The 18,909-nt window shown below is 35.9% G+C and overlaps 3 protein-coding genes across 3 annotated transcripts; 2 read left to right on the top strand and 1 right to left on the bottom strand.

Moving 5' to 3' along the window:
• Positions 1-406: 406 nt before the first annotated feature.
• LOC131628045 (F-box/kelch-repeat protein At3g23880-like) lies at positions 407-1,737 on the top strand. The gene has a single exon (XM_058898905.1). It carries the CDS (start codon positions 460-462, stop codon positions 1,612-1,614), a length of 1,155 nt encoding a protein of 384 aa, XP_058754888.1. The 5' UTR covers positions 407-459; the 3' UTR covers positions 1,615-1,737.
• A 2,225-nt stretch (positions 1,738-3,962) lies between these two features.
• Positions 3,963-4,604, top strand: LOC131628077 (uncharacterized). The gene has a single exon (XM_058898937.1). It carries the CDS (start codon positions 3,963-3,965, stop codon positions 4,602-4,604), a length of 642 nt encoding a protein of 213 aa, XP_058754920.1.
• Positions 4,605-14,575: 9,971 nt separating this feature from the next.
• Positions 14,576-16,005, bottom strand: LOC131628043 (GEM-like protein 6). The gene is made up of 3 exons (XM_058898904.1): positions 15,819-16,005; positions 15,376-15,713; positions 14,576-15,274 (listed from the first exon to the last, which is right to left on the bottom strand). Exons 1-3 carry the CDS (start codon positions 15,937-15,939, stop codon positions 15,101-15,103), a joined length of 633 nt encoding a protein of 210 aa, XP_058754887.1. The 5' UTR covers positions 15,940-16,005; the 3' UTR covers positions 14,576-15,100.
• Between the last annotated feature and the right edge of the window lie 2,904 nt (positions 16,006-18,909).

Genomic DNA, 18,909 nt, shown 5'->3' with positions numbered 1-18,909 from the left:
GGAAGCACGTGCATATAAAACTAAACAAAATATTTATAAAAAAAATTGAATTTATTAAGATGAATTATTAATTAAAAAACCATTTGCTAGATAAAAGAAAAACAGAAATATGTAGATGGATAAGTATTGCTGTTAAATAAAAAATTAAAAATGTTTGATTGACTCGCAGAATAAACCATTGTTCTTAAAAAATTTAAAAAAATATTAAAAGAAAAAATGTTATAAAATAATTAAAAATAAAATATTTACTATACAATATACATAATATTAAATATGTGTAGTTTGTTGAGATAAATGTGAAAGCAACTCTGTAATCAATAAGTTGTTTAAATTTAAAAATAAGTATAAGTTATTTAAAAGAATTAGGTTACTTAATCAATAAGGAATCTTTGATGGTATAAAAGAAAAAGTTTAACCTGAAACTCAGTCCCCTAACCTTCTCCTTAGGTAGCAAAGGTGATGGCCAAAAGAAGGAAACAACCTCAACAAACCCTAACCCTAACATCACTGCATCTCAGCGGTACTCTTCCGTTCGATTTGGTGGTTGAAATACTGTGTAGACTCCCTGTCAAACACCTCCTTCAACTCCGCTGCGTCTGTAAATCATGGAATTCTATTATCTCTCGAGATTCCGACTTTGCCAAGAAGCACTTCCGCTTGTCGACCTCCCGCCACGACCGCCACCACCTCATCCTATCTTCACCTAAGTTCCTTCTTTCACATTCCTCAATTTCCTCTATATTCACCTCCACATTCACTACTGCTACTTCTACCGTCAAACAGTTCGGTTACGGTAAAAGAAGTATTCTTAACAAAATAGCATATCGGAATAGCGCTTCCACTTGTGACGGCATCCTATGTTTTAAGATACATTATACTTTGGCTCTGGTGTGTAACCCTTTCATTCGAAAATTCAAAAGATTGCCTCTTCTGAACTTTCCACACCAATTCCCTATCTCATATACCTTAGTATATGATCGTTTCATTAATAGTTATAAGATTATTGCTGTTAGTTTAATTATAAGAAAATACGAAGTCAACGTTCATACTTTGGGTACTCGTGGTTGGAGAAGGATTCTGGAATTCCCAGGTCCCGGGCTCTGTCCTAATCATGAATCAGGAACATTTTTGAATGACTCCGTTAATTGGTTGACACGCAATACTAGTGGTGAGTATTTAATTGTTTCTCTTGATTTGGAGAAAGAGTCCTATCAAAAGCTTTCACTGCCTGCCTTTGATGTGGAATTCGAAACTTCTGATGCAACTACCTTAGGGACATTGAGGGGTTGTTTGTCTCTCCTCTCTTCTAGGGACGAGTTTGATGATGTTTTTATTATGAAGGAATACGGTAATGAAAATTCTTGGATTAAATTGTTCAGTGTTCCTCACATGAAAACATGGCGTGATGATGGTCACTATACCAAGGTATTATATATTTCAGAAGATGACCAAGTGTTGATGGAGTTTTGCAAGGATTGGACTGAGACGGAATTTAATTTGGTGGTTTATGATTCCATAAATAATACTTTCAAGATTCCGAAATTTCAAAACAACATCCATGGTCATATGGTGGCAAATGAAATCTATGTTGAGAGCTTGATTTGTCCTTTCTAGATGTTGTGCTATGTGACCTGATTTAGAGTGCTCATCTTGTTATTTATTTTATGCTTATTTTGATTACTAGTGGTGACTTATTGGGTTACTCTTAGTTTATGTTATTTTTATTTATTTGTTAGTTAGAGCTGTCGGTTTTGTCATTGCACATTACATTTTATAAATTTCTCAATTTTGTTTTGTGTATCATTAGTTGGTTTCTTTATTTCGCTGCAATGTTTGAATCACATTTTGCTTTCTATGCAATTCTTGGCCTTAAACAAGTTTCACTCAATATCAAAACTTGTGTTCTGGTAGAAGTCTGAGTCTACTATGTGATATATATGTGTGACTAATAACTTCTGTTTTACCTTACCAGAACATTTTTCATTACGATTGTTTGCATCTTTTTTATATCTAATCATGTTCAAAAGGGTGGACACTAGGTTAAATTGTTGAAAAGATTCAAAGTTAATTATAAATATGAGTAATAGTAAAATAAAAAACAAAGCAAAAACTAAAATGAGTGAAACATATGTTATAGCTGGAATATATTCACGCACAACATAATCATTGATGTTTATTTAACATACATTATAATATTAAGACGTTACAACTCCTTGAAAGTGGTTTCATTGATAAGAGAGAGGTCAGTGGCATCCTTACTTAGATGAATCGTCAGAGCTAGCTGCCATTCTTACCTTTTTGTGATGTCACCCTTCTTTAACACATTTTTCCTATGGAACATTGATTATTAATTTAAGAATTAGGCATTTCTCTCTCTTTTAATTAACTATTTGGATCCTGTGCTGATTGAATGTAATTAAGTATGATGTTCTTGAACAAGTTTCGTCTGCAACAGGATCCTATCCTAAGCCTACAATCATATTAATGATGTAATATATGATAACTATTTAAATTAAATAATTTAAACAAGTTTCACATTTGAATAAATTTTAGACAAATTTTATTAAAGATTTGAATGGTTTGAATATCAAAAGTCTCTAAGAACTTGCACGTAAATAGTTTGTAAGTAATTGGTCTGATACTTAAACTTCTAACCGTTTTTTCATTCTTTCTATTTACATTTCTTTCCGTCTTTCTTTCTACCACATGATAAAAAGTTTCCTATCAAAACTATCAAATTAGGATTTCAACAATATAGAAAAGATGTTTTAGTTGCTTGATGAAATCATTTTTGCCACTTGTTGGTGCAGAGACATTTGTACATTCACTCATAGTGTTGAATTCATGTGTGGCGTAGGCATGAACAACTTCCACATAATCCATTCATGAGCAACACAACAAAAATTGCAGCAACAAGCTCAAGGACAAATTGTTACCGCAATTCAAACTCCATGATCTAAAATTTTGTTTAACTGATTGTTTGAAACTTTTTACTGTATTTTTTTTAGTAAGCAAGAGATACTATATTAATGAAAAAGGAGAACAAAGGGTTCTCCAAACCTTTACAAGCGGATACGGGAAGAATTCCGACCAAAAGGAAAATTGCAAACTAACTACTACAACGAGAGAAAAAACAAAGGATCCGTTACAAACTCGTAATAGGAGAAATTGGAATGTGTAATTTTACCGCAAAACATTTTTACCGTTGATTGTAATGATATTTGGACCAAAGATAACATAGACGGAAAAGGAAAATTTGTAAGTGGTAGAAAAATGTTAAGTTCATTTGATCTGTATTGATTTGTTATGGGAATTTGGATTTGGAAATGTTTGTGAGTTTGAGGAAGAAGATTAAGAACAACACTCTAGAATCCGAAAAATAATTTAGTGATAGGTTTTTCTAACGCTAATTTTGTTACAAAAATTGGTCAATACTATTGGAATTACAATAAACATTTGAAGAATTCCGAATCAATCTTGATGAATAAGAATTATTTTTTTCCATTGATTGGAACAAAAGTGCGGGGCCAGACAGTTATTCGTTTGAGTTCATTAAGCGGAGTTGGGAATTCATTAAAAAGGACGTTTTCAAATTTGTGCTGGATTTCCATAAGGATGCCAGGTTAACAAAAACATGTACTTCTTCTTTTCTAACACTTATTCCTAAAGTTTCAAATCCTCAATTTCTTAATGAGTATAGACCCATATGCCTAGTGAGAAGCTTGCACAAGATTCTTTCTAAGCTGTTAGTCGCTAGAATTAAATATGTAGTAGGAAAACTAGTTTCGGTCAATCAATCAGCTTTCGTGCCGGGTAGAAACATATTAAATGGTGTTCTCCTAATCAATGAGGTTTTGGATATGGCAAGAAGAGAGAAGAGAAGTTGTGTAGCTTTGAAGGTGAATTTCGAAAAAGCGTACGATTGTGTAAGTTGGGATTTTTTGCGCATGATAATGGTCAAAATGGGGTTTGGAGAGAAACTGTTAAGCTGGATGGACAGCTGCATTTTTACAAGTCACACCTCCATTATCATCAATGAAGCACTACGTAAGGATTTTAGGGTGAAAAAGGGACTCTGTCAAGGAGATCCATTGTCTCCTTTTCTATTCGTTTTGGTTACGAGAGCGCTAACGGGACTCATGAAAAGGGCATTGGAACGAGTAGATTTCAAAGGGTTTAAGATCAATGAAGTTGATGAGGTTAACCTTCTGCAATTCACGGATGCCACAATCATTGTGGTGAATGGTTGTAGTGACAACTTCTGGATGATGAAGTCGATGCTAAGAGGATTTGAGTTGATGACGGGGACGAAGATCAACTTTCTTAAGAGCAAGCTTTATGGCATCCATGTTAGTGATTCGATTATGGAAGCGGCGTCAAATTTTTTGAACTACGATATTGATGTTTTTCCTTTCAAGTACTTAAGTGTTAAAGTTGGTGCTATTCCTAGAAACGTATCAATATGGAAGGATTTAATTAGTCAGCTGAAATCTAAAGTGTCCAAGTGGAGAGGTAGGCACTTGAATATGGCGGGTCGAGTTACGTTGATTAATTCGGTTTTGAATGCTATACAGATTTATACTCTCTTTTTACAGGTGTTATAAACTGTTAAGTGTACGATGGGCGTCAGACTGCATTCTAGCAGTCAAATTGGTTGGGAAATCAAGCTCTGAAAGAAGCATTCCCAGAGGCTTTTGCTGCAGCCATTAACAAGTGTTGTAGTGTGGCAAATGTTGGGTATTAGAATGGACAAAATTTGATCTGGAATTTAGGGGTTGTTCTTGATATGGCTGAACCGTCAAAACAAACTTTTAGCGTTAAATACATATTGTGTTACAACCTGAGGTTCCTTCAGCAGCAAGTAACAATGAGGACACAAATGGAAAGAGTGTAACTACCTAACTAATTGTTAGTTATACAGCTGGAAGTTAGTTAGTAGTTTAAGATTGTGTATAGGCAATGCATGATAAGCTAAACATGCACTATCTTGTTGTATATATAAACAACTTGTAATCTTCTCTACCTTCTTAATAAAGCAAGTTGTATTTTTCACAATTCATAATATGGTATCAGTTGAACATATCCTTGCTTCATTCATCTTCTTTGTTTGACTCATTCATCAAGATCTCTCTTCTTGATTTTTCTTACTCATTCAGTTCTCCTTTCTTTTCTTCTTCGTTCCGATTCTCTTTTGGATCTTCTTCTCATCGATCCAGTGGTTTTTCTTCTCTTGCTTTCTCACCATGCCTCCGCGCGTTACACCACTTGACATTGACTCACCTTACTATATTCATCCAAGCGAAGGACCAAACTCAGTTTGCATCTCACCAAAACTCAATGGTTCCAATTATCTCGCATGGAGTAAATCTATGCAACGAGCGCTGGGAGCGAAGAACAAGTTTCAATTCATCAATGGCGATCTTGATATTCCTTCACATCAAGATCTCAATCGTAATCAATGGGAAAGGTGCAATCATTTGATTCATTCTTGGTTATTGAAGTTTCAATTCATCAATGGCGATCTTGATATTCCTTCATATCAAGATCTCAATCGTAATCAATGGGAAAGGTGCAATCATTTGATTCATTCTTGGTTATTGAATTCTGTTTCTGAACAAATTGCTTCAACTATCGTGTTTCATGCTAATGCAATTGACGTTTGGATTGATTTACGTGAACGTTTTTCAAAAGCTGATCGCATTCGTATTTTCAATCTTCGTTCTTCGATTAACAATTTGAAGCAAGCGTCACGCTCTGTTATGGATTACTTCACTGAGTTAAGAGGATTATGGGAAGAACTCAATGAACACCTTCCACTTTCCTCATGCTCGTGTGTTCAACAATGCCGTTGCCATGCCATGCAGAATGTTCGTGCGTATCATGCTGAAGATCAGGTTATGCAATTCTTAACTGGTCTTAATGAACGTTTTTCAGTGGTTAGAACTCAAGTTTTGCTCATGGAACCATTACCACCAATTAACAAGGTGTATTCCTTAGTAGTGCAAGAAGAGAGTAATCATAACTCTGTTAGTGTTACTGAAGATGAGTCTGCACTCATGGTGAATGCTGCTCAACGCTTTGAAACCAATGGCAAATCTCTTCATTATAAGCATCCTCCTCGCCAATGCTCTTTTTGTCATAGAACTGGCCACACTGTGGACTTTTGTTATCAAAAGCATGGCCACCCTAATTTCAACAAAAACAAATCACAAGCTAATGCTTCCACAGTTCATGCATCCGATGTTGATCAAACACCTGGGAATTCTACAACAAATTCATCTACCGCTAGTGCTACCAACATCTCTCAAGCTTAATATGATCAGTTGATTGGTTTACTCCAACAAGTCAATTTGATCCCATCCACCACTCCTAGCACTACTGCATCTATTTCCACTTTGATGACTACTCCTACTCCTAATGAGGACCTCTCAGGTATTGTCTGTAACAATTTTAGTTCATCTGCTCGAGCCAATTTTTGGATCCTTGATTCTGGTGCAAATGACCATGTGTGCTCTGTAACACCCTTCTAAACCCCGCGGAAATTAATAAAATAACTCAGAGTAAAACATGAAAACAAGGGTGCCACAATTCCAATTATAACAAATTTTCATAAATCAATTGTCATGCTTCACTTAGGGGAAAATCATCCATTTAACAAAATCATGTTTCTATACAGCGGAACATTAATCAACAGATAAGCATAACATCATCTATGCAATATCTCACAAAATTACTCCAATAACAACAAAATAGAGTATCATCATAAACTCTAAACTAACGTCCCCCCAGTGTTACAATATCAGAGCATGACACCGACGCTATACCAAATAAACTGACTCATGAGCTAATCCTCACCGAGCCAAAAGCCGCTACTCGCCAATCTGAAATCATCAAAGTAAGGGTGAGTCTCATTCACAATTAACAAATGTTATCGAATCATAAACAATAACACACCATAGTCACATTATTCATCCAATTTCATTATATTCAGATTGTCAGGAAGTACTCATCAACACACAACAACAAATAGAATACATTACCAAGAGACAACACCATAATTCATCCAAACAAATCATAACCATTACACAATCATCACATATTATAACATTGGACAATCTTCCATTCATGTTATAATAACACAAGTAGCCTAATGCAGATGCAACTATATGCATGTGGTACCAAATCTGGGATAACCCAACTCACCGATCCACCATCGTCAAGGATACGGCAACACCCACTCACTAATTCCACACAATGGGAATTAGCTACCACTGATCCACCATCGTCAAGGATCAGCCACATAATGATTATGAATGCATGTATCAACCATAACATGCTCATCACCCACATAAGTCAGCCAAATGTCATAATCATCAACCACCACAATAATCAATAGCCACACACAGTTATGCTATTTCTCAACCATAATAAAATACATATTTTACATCAACAATATATGTATAACAAACACCAATTACAACCACCACATCATAACAGGTAAATCATTCATCATACAGTGCAACAACAATAACACCCCTCACGATCGTGTACCAAGTACGACAAAGCAACTCATCAATTTACCTCATCATTCCTCAAAACACATGATAACTATATTTACCATGAACAACACCCATTTGCACAATTAACAGAAGCAACCACATTATCACAACATACATCATTGCACGTATTCAATTATGCACACAACAACCATTGCACCTCATCAGCTATGCAAAACCAGAATAAACCACATTTGAAGAAAATGATACTTTTTAAAATAAAATCAAGTTGTTAGTGTTTTATTCATTTCATATGGTAGAACATTCAATTTAAGGAACAGCATCCAAAACGGCGTCTAAAACAAACTTACGGTTTGAAAGTTACACATCTTTAACTTTTTACAAGAAAACAGTTATCGCTACAGCACGCGGCGCCACCCACAGTCCGCGGCGCGTAACGATTAGAAAACACGCCTTCGCGGCGCAAACACAGGTTCGTGGCGCGAAACGAGAAAAGAACTACGCCTTCGCGGCGCCAACCTACCTTCGCGGCGCGAACTGGCAAAAACCAGAGATCTCACATCGATTGACAGCATTACGGGATTCATCCCAAAATCCCCAAAACCCAAATCAAGTTATGTCATGAACCTCAAATACCACCATATCAGCCACATACATGTTATAACACAAATATAACACACAAAGAGGATCATTCAATCATCATAACAGCCATATAATCATACAATTCATCACGTCAAACAATTCCCATCAAAATCATCCCAAAACCCCAACCTAACATATAACCAATTGACACAAACAATGCATCTAAATCAGTCCCATCATCTATAATACGATAAAAGATGTTAACCGGAAGAGTCCCCCCTTACCTTAGCCAAAGATCTTGATTAGCCCTCTTCCTCTTCTGTTCCTCTTTCACGTATCAGCTTTCCAATCTCTCATTCCTCTGCTCTGCTTTTCACGTTCCTTTTTCCTTTTTCCCAATTTTCTTTATTTCCTTTATTTTATGAAAACATAAAATAATTAGTAGCGGGCTTACTCACTTAGCACCCCCATACTACTATCTCACCATTCCAGCCCAATGGCCCTTAATCCATAATTCTCCAATAATTCAACAAAATACCAAATAATTCTAAATAATAATTTAATTTCCGATTAAATTAAAATTAGAAAATATGGGGTGTTACATGCTCATCTCTTTCTTTTTTTTACCTCTATTCATACCATTAACCCTATTTACATTACTCTTCCTAATGGTAATTCTGTTTGTGTGAAACAAGTTGGCTATGTACATTTCTCTTCTGATCTCTATTTGGAAGATGTCTGGTATTCCAATGATTTCCAACTTAATCTCATTTCCATATCTAAACTGTGCCAGTCATTAAAATGCCATTCTAATTTTTCTTTTCATACTTGTTTCATCCAGGATATGAACAACCTGAAGATGATTGGTTTGGGTAGACAGATTGGAGGGCTATATAGACTGCAAGTAAATGCCTGTCCTCCTAATGGTGCTATCACACATACCAACATGTCTCACCCTCATTCTACCAGTGTCAACACAATTCTCCCTAGCAATGCTCTATGGCATTTTCGATTAGGCCATGTTTCTAGTAAAAATCTCAACCACATGTCTTTACTATATCCAAATATCTCTTTTGATTCTAAGGCTACATGTGACATTTTCCATTTAGCTAGACACAAGAAACTCCCCTTTCCTCATAGTTCCAATATTGCAAACTCTAAATTTGAAATGCTCCATTTAGATACATGGGGTCCTTTGTCTGTACAATCTATTCAAAATTACAAGTATTTCCTCATTATTCTTGATGATTTTACTCGTTTTGTATGGATTGTGCTCATTAAATCCAAATCTGATGTTGCTCCTAAAATTCAGCAGTTTATTAAAATGATTCAAACTCAATATAACATCACCCCTAAGATCTTAAGAACAGACAATGGTCCTGAATTCATGCTTACTTCCTTCTATGCTATGCATGGCATTAAACATCAAAAATCATGTGTTGAAACCCCCCAACAAAATGGGAGGGTAGAACGAAAACACCAACACATTCTCAATGTTGGTAGAGCTTTATTATATCAATCCAAACTACCTAAACCTTACTGGTCTTATGCCTTACTCTATGCTACCTTCATCATTAATAGAGTACCTTCCACCATTCTAAACAATAAATCCCCATACCAAATTTTCCATGACAAACTTCCTGAGATTTCTTCATTCAAAGTCTTTGGTTCTCTTTGCTATGCCTCGAGCCTTAGTGTACACAGAACCAAATTAGATCCTAAAGCCAGAAAAGCCATTTTCCTAGGTTATCCTCCTCATATGAAAGGTTACATTCTCTTAGATTTAAACACTACAGAGGTCTTCACTTCAAGGAATGTTTCCTTCCATGAACACATACTTCCTTACACTCACTCTTCTTGTCAATCTTGGTCTTACTATCATAGCTCTTTCTCAAGATCAATCTATAGTCCAACTGTCCACTCCATCCTCCAGTGAGTCTTTCCATCCTTCAATATTTGACATCCCTAGTAATTCTGATCCTCCTCCTCATACACCCCTTCATTCTCCACATACTCCACCTTCTACAAATTCAAATCCAGTCTCTTTACCCTTACCTACTCGTGTATCCTCTAGAGTGTCTCACAAGCCATCTTACTTGCAGCACTATGTATGCTCTCAGTCTGGCAGCTCAGATCCATCTTCTAAAGGTATGCCATATCCCATCTCAGATTCCCTCTCTTATTCCAATTTATCCATACCTCATTGTCACTATTCTCTCTCTCTCTCTTTCATCTATTACTGAGCCTAAAACTTACAATGAGGCTTGTAAATATGATTGTTGGAATCAAGCTATGCAATTGGAATTATCAGCCCTTGAGAAAACAGGTACATGGATCATTGTGGACTTGCCTCCAAATATCAAGCCAATTGGCTGCAGATGGGTGTATAAAATCAAGCACCATGCTGATGGCACTATTGAGAGATTCAAAGCTAGGTTAGTTGCTAAGGGTTATAACCAAGTTGAAGGCCTAGACTACTTTGAAACCTATTCTCCTGTTGCCAAAATGACCACAGTCAGAACTGTCATTGCTCTTGCTTCTATCCATAATTGGCATCTCCATCAATTAGATGTGAACAATGCCTTTCTCCATGGGCAACTTCAAGAGGATGTCTATATGACTCTTCCCCCAGGTGTTACAGCTACCAAACCTAACCAAGTTTGCAAACTTGTTAAGTCTTTGTATGGTCTTAAGCAGGCTAGCAGAAAATGGCATGAGAGGCTAACTGAATTTCTTAAACATCATCACTACAAACAGGCTGCTGCAGATGTTTCCTTGTTCATCAAGCAAACACATAATGCATTCACCATCATGTTAGTCTATGTAGATGATGTTATATTGGCTGGTAATTCTTTGCAGGAAATGCAGCTTATCAAACAACAGTTACATAATGAGTTTCAAATTAAGGATCTTGGTCAATTAAAATACTTCCTTGGAATTGAGGTGGCTCACTCCAAACAAGGAATCTCTTTATGCCAAAGGAAGTATTGTCTTGATCTTCTACAAGATTCTGCACTCTTATCTGCCAAACCTGTGTCTACTCCATCTGATCCATCTTCTAAGGTTCATCAAGATGCTAGTGGTCCATACCATGACATTCCTGCTTATCGAAGGCTGGTTGGGAGGCTCCTATACCTTAATGCCACCAGACCCAACATTACCTTCTGCACTCAACAACTCAGTCAGTTCTTGTCAGCTCCATCCATTAATCACTTCAATGCAGCTATAAGGGTCCTCAGATATTTGAAGTCATGTCCTGGGAGGGGTATCTTCCTACCAAGAAATTCTCAATTGACCCTGCAGGGATATTCAGATGCAGACTGGGCTGGATGCTCAGATACTCGAAGATCCATCTCTAGCCAGTGTTTCTTCCTTGGAAGATCTCTTATTTCATGGAGAACAAAGAAACAATTAACTGTTTCAAGATCCTCCAGTGAAGCTGAGTATCGAGCTCTTGCAGCTGCTACTTGTGAGTTACAATGGATAGTGTATTTGCTCAAAGATTTGCATGTCGAGTGTACAAAGCTGCCAGTGTTATATTGTGATAATCAGAGTGCATTACACATTGCTGCTAATCCTGTATTCCATGAAAGAACCAAGCATCTAGAAATAGATTGCCATATAGTGAGAGAGAAGATGCTAAATGGTTTGATGAAATTGCTGCCATGCACTTCAAAGGACCAACTTGCAGATTTCTTTACTAAACCATTGCTGCCTCAACCATTCAATCGTTTGCTAGCCAAGTTAATGATGCTTGACATTTATCAGCCCTTAACTTGTGGGAGGGTGTTACAACCTGAGGTTCCTTCAGCAGCAAGTAACAATGAGGACACAAATGGAAAGAGTGTAACTACCTAACTAATTGTTAGTTATACAGTTGGAAGTTAGTTAGTAGTTTAAGATTGTGTATAGGAAATGCATGATAAGCTAAACATGCACTATCTTGTTGTATATATAAACAACTTGTAATCTTCTCTACCTAAAGCAAGTTGTATTTTTCACAATTCATAATATATTGAAAGTTAATCATTTTCTATTACTAATGTAAGGTTATTTTCTATTACTAATGGAAGGTTATAGGTAGACTAAAAGTTGAACCTTCACATTGACAACATTACATTGGCTGATCAATGTGAAGACGCGGTTGCTTAACCATGAAGCCTTGATATAGTACCATTCTGTGTCACCACCATTGTGAGAATGCATCCCTCTTTTATTTACATTTTGTATCTTATAATTGAGTATTAGTTTAAGAATTAGGGATTGAACTTTTGTTTGAAAGTAATTAGTTATAATGTTTTTGAGAGTGAAAATTTGTATCGGTTTCGTCTGCAACAGGATCCGATCATATTGTGGATGTAATATACAATAACTATTTAAACTAAATAATTGAAAAAATTCACATTTGAAAAATTTCTACACAAAATAGGCCTCTCTCTATGGATCAATGGATACCTTTTCCTAATATGATCCCTGTATGTAACTGTCACTGTTTGGTGTTTGTTACAAAGCTTGTTCCAAATGGTCTCTTGCATCAACAACTTTATCAACAATGTGTTGACAGCCAAGTTTGCATTTGAGCTGTTATATATCAATGTTCAATCTTGAGTGAAAGGCCAATACTTCCGCGAGATGTTTATAAGTCATATCTTATATCTTATATCCATCTAAGTTTGAGAAGTTGTCTGCTCGAGATATTTATAAGTCTTGTGATATTTTGATACACCCATAAGCCAGAAATCAAAGTTGTCAACTGTAACTATATTTATGTACTTCTCTCTTGCCTTCTCAACATTTTCACTTTGCCTCACACACTTTATCTTCTTCACTGGAATAGAAACCTGTTGTACATCACACATATATATACCTTTGAGAATCTTATAACAAAATATTGGAATAGAAAGACTCGGAGATATGAATAGGTTTGTTCATGACATACCTTATAGTGGATCCTACACATTTGACCTTTCTGATTAAAGACTTTTATTGATCTGTCACTGCAAAAGGCAACCTTTTCAGTGGAGATGAAGAGGAGACCAGCTAGAGGGCCAGATGTGGTCGACAGATAACAATGGCAAACTTTCCGTAGCGTCTCCCCTTCGAGGCTTTGAGAAAGGTTTATATATCTTGAGGAGCAAGATTTCATGGTGCACAAGACACGTTGTCCAACTCTTTGGAGAATTGCACTGTTATGGAAAAATGGGTATAAGGAAATTGAAACAAAAAAGGTAAAGGATGAGGTGGTTTACAATAGCAGAACTTTATGAGTTGGTATTGTAACTTTGTGATTCTAGACTTGTCAAAATTCTATTGCAGTAAGGTAGGTATGTAAAACTAAAATGAATGCCAAGTATAGTAAGTTAATGTGTCATCTCCTAGAAATGCAAGACCTCTAAAAACATGGCGCATTTGGAAAATAATTGGTGTTTCCCTTTTCCATGGGTGTCATCTCCTAAAACATAATGTTTGTGGTCCTTCCAATTTCTTCATATTAATTGTGTACTTCAAGCAAATTATTATTCATGAATTCTTGACATTTTCTTATAACTTTCACTTAAAATTTGAATTACATTTCAGTGAAAATTAAGTTGAGCAGTGAGTAAGTTGGTTACAAACAGTAAAATTATATGACTAAGTTATGTCCTATAGAATATACCATAGTATAATTATATATGTGTCACTATATCTCTTTACTTTTTGTTATCTTGTCAAAAGAGAAGTTAAAGAAGGGTGGCATCACAAAGTTAAGAATTGCAACTAGCTTTGATGATGCATGTGCACATAATAAGAAGATAAGCAAGTGTCATTCTTTTCTTTTATAGGCATTACTGCCCAATAGTTGAAAAAGTTATTAGGTTCAATCACTTATTGATGTAATAAAGACACTATTCTCAATAAATTGAGTGCAACATATACTATGTGATCACCTATAAGAAGGTGCACCATGTCACTGACTTTATATATTTTAATAATACTAAAAGGTTAAGGTCACCAATATGATAACAACCGGTTTATATAAGGTTGGTTCTATCAACTCAACTTAACATAGACTCTAACCATATGCATTGATAATGTCTTTTGACATTTAATTTGATAATTGTATCAAGTTACCGCGTTCGCGTTGATAATGTCTTGAGCATGGCAAAACATTACATATCTACGATATGCATGGGTGTTTGGTCTTTTTCTTGTGATGAGCCTATTTGTATATCCAAACTGGTCAGAGGAAGACCTTTATAGCCAACTCTATACAAGGTAAAATATACAACTACAGAAGAAAACTGTTACTTATTAAAGATGAAAAAAGCTACTACGGTTCTATTGTCTCAGTCTATGTAATTGATGGTTAAAATAATGATGTTGCAGAGGTTTCAAAAGTGAACTATTATGTCACATAATTGGTTTTAGAAAAGCTAGTTGTTTCTTGAATTTGGCTCACATTTCTGTAAAAATCTGCAATGATATTCAATATCAGATGACAAAAACTAATTTGACTCTTATTTATTTAATCAAACATATTTTCCAGCAACAATGCTTAGACCATGGAGCCTTGATAGGACTCCTCTGCATCATCACCATTGTGAGAATGCTTCCCGCTTCATTCTTTCTATTTACATTTCCTTCCATCTTGTTTTATACAATAACAATTAATAATCTCCTTTCATTGAACTCAAAATAGGCCTCTCTCTATGGATCAATGGTTACCTTTTCCTAATATTGATCCCTATCTCTAACACTCATTGTTTGGTGTTTGTTACAAAGCATGCACCTAATGGTCTCTTGTATCAACAACTTTATCAACAATGTGTTGACAGCCAAGTTTGCATTTGCGCTGATATGAATGAACCATGTGCATCTGTTATATATCAATGCTCAATCTTGAGTGAAAAGCCAATACATCCGCGGGATGTTTTGTCCTCAAATCATATCTTCAATTACAGCTAGCTGTCATATAATTACTTGCGGTATTTCATCTCTTGTAAGTTATATCTTATATTCAGCTAAGTTTGAGAAGTTGCTTGTTCGAGATATTTATAAGTCTTGTGATATTTTGATACACCCATAAGCCAGAAATCAAAGTTGTCAACTGTAACTATATTTATGTACTTCTGTCTTGGCTTCTCAACATTTTCACTTTGCCTCACACTCTTTATCTTCTTCACTGGAATAGAAACCTGTTGTACATCACACATATATATACCTTTTAGAATCTTATAACAAAATATTGGAATAGAAAGACTCGGAGATATGAATAGGTTTGTTCATGACATACTACCTTATAGTGGATCCTACACATTTGACCTTTCTGGTTAAAGACTTTTATTGATCTCTCACTACAAAAGGCAACCTTTTCAGTGGAGATAAAGAGGAGACCAGCTAGAGGACCAGATGTGGTCGACAGATAACAATGGCAAACTTTCAGTAACGTCTCCCCCTCGATCACACTAAAATACTTCATGAACACTTTCTCCACTCCACCCACTTGAAGAATTCGAGCCCCTAAGCTTAACTTTCTCTTTATAGTTTCAGATATGTTTGTCCCAAGTCTCGCTGTAATTTCAGAATTACTATCGGCCTTCCTGCTGCGCTTTTTCTGGTTAGAACTTATACTACCTGAAACATTGAAGCAGTCTATATTAGTAAAATCATCAAAATACTTAATGAAATTAAAGTAGATAATCGTGATTCGTCCGTCTATAAAGGAAAAGAAAGTCTTACATTTGCTTTGATCTTTGGATGGATATTGATATTGATGAGAGGCTGAATCGAGCAAGTATCTGTTATCCGATTTTTGAAACTTGTTTCCAACAATTAGCTGGTGAAGAAGTGAGGTCTGCATATTGATTGATTAATAAGGTTTGTGTTCTGTTGAGAAGGATACCTAGTAGATTGCAAGGAAGTTAGATTCACTTGGTTAGAACAGTCCCTTTGTATTGTAAGGTGGTGGTATTTAAAGGGATGAAAAGTAGGAAGTGAATGTTGAGCCTTTTGTTGGATGACTCAGCCATGATCCGGGTGATATAATAAAGACACTGCTGACATGGGAACTTGAAGGACTTTATTCAAGATAATATTTTGATATCATAGATTGTTTGGTTACTTTTAGAAAAAGATGGTAAAGAAGAAAGATATAAGTAAGCTTTTTAAAAAATAAAGTTAACAAGGTTTAATTTCATAGTGTGCAAGACACGTTGTCCAACTCTTTGGTTTACATTAGCAGAACTTTATGAGTCGGCATTGTAACTTTGTGAAGCTAGACTTGTCTAAATTCTATTGCAGTAAGGTAGGCATGTAATTTGTAAAACTAAAATGAAGGCCAAGTTATTGGTGAATGATGTGTCACTATATCCAACAACACACTTGTTTGCTTCACAATACATCTTTCCCATCTCTATTTAGCAAATTAGTAATACTTCTTACTTGTTAACAAGTCAGAAAGATGATATGTTTAGTTTATTGAAATAATTATGGTAGATAAAAATGATACACGTGCATATAAAATTAAACAAAATATTTATATAAAAAAGTAAAGAATTGAACTTATTAAGATAAATTATGCTACAACAAAATTATTTATAAATAAAAAAACAATTTGTTAGATAAAAGGAAAACAAAAATATGTAAATGGATAAGTATTGCTGTTAAATAAAAAATTAAAAATGTTTTATTGACTCGCATAATAAATCATTGTTTTTAAAAATATTAAAAGAAAAAATGTTATGAAATAATTAAAAATTAAATGTTCAATTTACATAATATTAAATAGGGTTTAATATATTTCACCCCCTGCCAATATAGCGAGATTCGGTTTGGCCCCCTTGAAGATTTTTTTTTATTAAATGCCCCTTATAAAACCCAAAACCTAGATTTACCAAACCCTTTTACCATATTTGCTGACTGGGCTTTGATTTAATTGGTGATGTGGCAAAAGCTACTTGATGACATGGCCATTAGAACAACATCACTCCTATCATCACTTCCACCATAACCATCACCATCACAATCACCACCACCACCACTACTACCTCTCTACTTCCTTCACTCTCTGAAAACTGCCATTAGAACAACAACACAAACAGCATCATCATCATCTCTCATCGACGTATCAGCAGCAACAACAACTTCGCAATGACTCGCATCATCTCATTCTGAACAACACAACAGAAGCACATGCAAGAATGAGAGGGCATCATCTCATTCTGAACAACACAACAGAAGCACACGCAAGAATGAGAGGGGGACGAGGCGGGCATCTTCGAGGAATCAATCCAACACCGACGCAAACTGACCTTGTCATCCATCCCTTAAATAGTTAAATTGAACATTGGAATCTTTTCTATGGAGAACTTGCTGCATTGTAGTGCAGATAATAGAACTTGATAAGGTGTAGCATGTAACACCCTTCTAATACCCCGCATAAATAATAAATAATAATCAGAGTAAACATGAAAAAAGGGCATTACAACTTCCAAATAATTAAACAATAATACTCATGTCATGCCATAAAGGAGAACGTCAACCAAATTTATTCAGATTCATCATGTTAACACAGCGGAATTATCTTTAACATCTGAATAACAAACAGCCAAGTCACAGACTTAGAGCGTCAACATACAAATCCATCCAAAATAAAAAGTTCAGCAAATAATTCTAAACGACGCCCCCAGTGTTACACGACCAGAGCATGACACGGACCCAACTGACTCTAACACTACTTGACGAGCTAATCCTCACCAAGTACGAGAGCTACTCCTCAATCTGAAAAATAACAACAGTAAGGGTGAGTCTCATTCACATTTAACTAATGTTATAAGATATAGATAATAAAATATCATTTCACATGCCATTCACCCAATCACAGTTATGATCAGATTCAAACCATACAATCAGCAAGCAAACAACCAATTTAACACATATTATAACATTGGACAATCTTCCATTCATGTTATAATAGCAAAACAGCCTAATGCAATGCAACTACATGCATGTGGTACCAAAATCTGGGATAACCCAACTCACCGACCCACCATCGTCAAGGATACGGTAACACCCACTCACTAATTCCACACAATGGGAATTAGCTACCACTGATCCACCATCGTCAAGGACCAGCCACCAAAATGATTATGAATGCATGCATCAACCATAACATGCTCATCACCCACATACATCGATCAATGTCATAATCATCAATAAAACACATATTTCATACCAACAATACATGTATAATAAACACCAGTTATACCACGTCATCATACAGGTAAGACATTCATTAGTGAACCTATAAGCATATCCCACTACAACAAATAAGATTGAGTGTTTTAAAAATAATTCAAGCCACAACTCAAAACACCATTTGAGTATATAAATTATTTGATTAGCTTCACTGTACTCGAAACGGCACCAAAATCCGGCTTACGGTTTAAAAGTTACACATTTTTAAACTTTTCAAAACGGCATGTCGCAACAACTAACAGCACGCGGCGCCACACACATTCGCGGCGCGGAACGAATCGGAACAACGCCTTCGCGGCGCAAACAAGGTTTCGCGGCGCGGAACGAGAAGAAACTACGCCTTCGCGGCGCGGCCATACCCTCGCGGCGCGTACTGAGCACAACAAAACTTCCTGGCCTTCTGCCAAGCGGTTCGCGGCGCCAACTCCTGGACGCGGCGCGAACTGGCGATTTCCAGCGCTCCGAATAGCAGAAAACAGCCTGCGATTTTACCCTTCCTTCACCAAGTCATTACCAATTCAACCCATTCCAATCAGATTTTCGCATACAGTACAACAAACACATATTATAGCAC

This window comes from Vicia villosa, unplaced genomic scaffold (assembly GCF_029867415.1).
Source record: "Vicia villosa cultivar HV-30 ecotype Madison, WI unplaced genomic scaffold, Vvil1.0 ctg.000422F_1_1, whole genome shotgun sequence".
Classification (NCBI taxonomy): Eukaryota; Viridiplantae; Streptophyta; class Magnoliopsida; order Fabales; family Fabaceae; genus Vicia; species Vicia villosa.
Note: the sequence above shows the minus strand (reverse complement) of the source record. Positions and strands in the feature narration are given on the sequence as shown.

What these genes read in the sequence shown, in the direction of transcription:
- LOC131628077 (XM_058898937.1), top strand. Translation starts at nt 3,963, where the DNA reads ATGGGGTTTGGAGAGAAACTGTTAAGCTGGATGGACAGCTGCATTTTT.
- LOC131628043 (XM_058898904.1), bottom strand. Translation starts at nt 15,939, where the DNA reads ATGCAGACCTCACTTCTTCACCAGCTAATTGTTGGAAACAAGTTTCAA. An exon ending in ATCCAAAGATCAAAGCAAAT is followed by an intron (nt 15,714 to 15,818) that starts GTAAGACTTTCT and finishes TCAATGTTTCAG; the next exon opens with GTAGTATAAGTTCTAACCAG. An exon ending in TGTGTAGGATCCACTATAAG is followed by an intron (nt 15,275 to 15,375) that starts GTAGTATGTCAT and finishes GATGTACAACAG; the next exon opens with GTTTCTATTCCAGTGAAGAA.
- LOC131628045 (XM_058898905.1), top strand. Translation starts at nt 460, where the DNA reads ATGGCCAAAAGAAGGAAACAACCTCAACAAACCCTAACCCTAACATCA.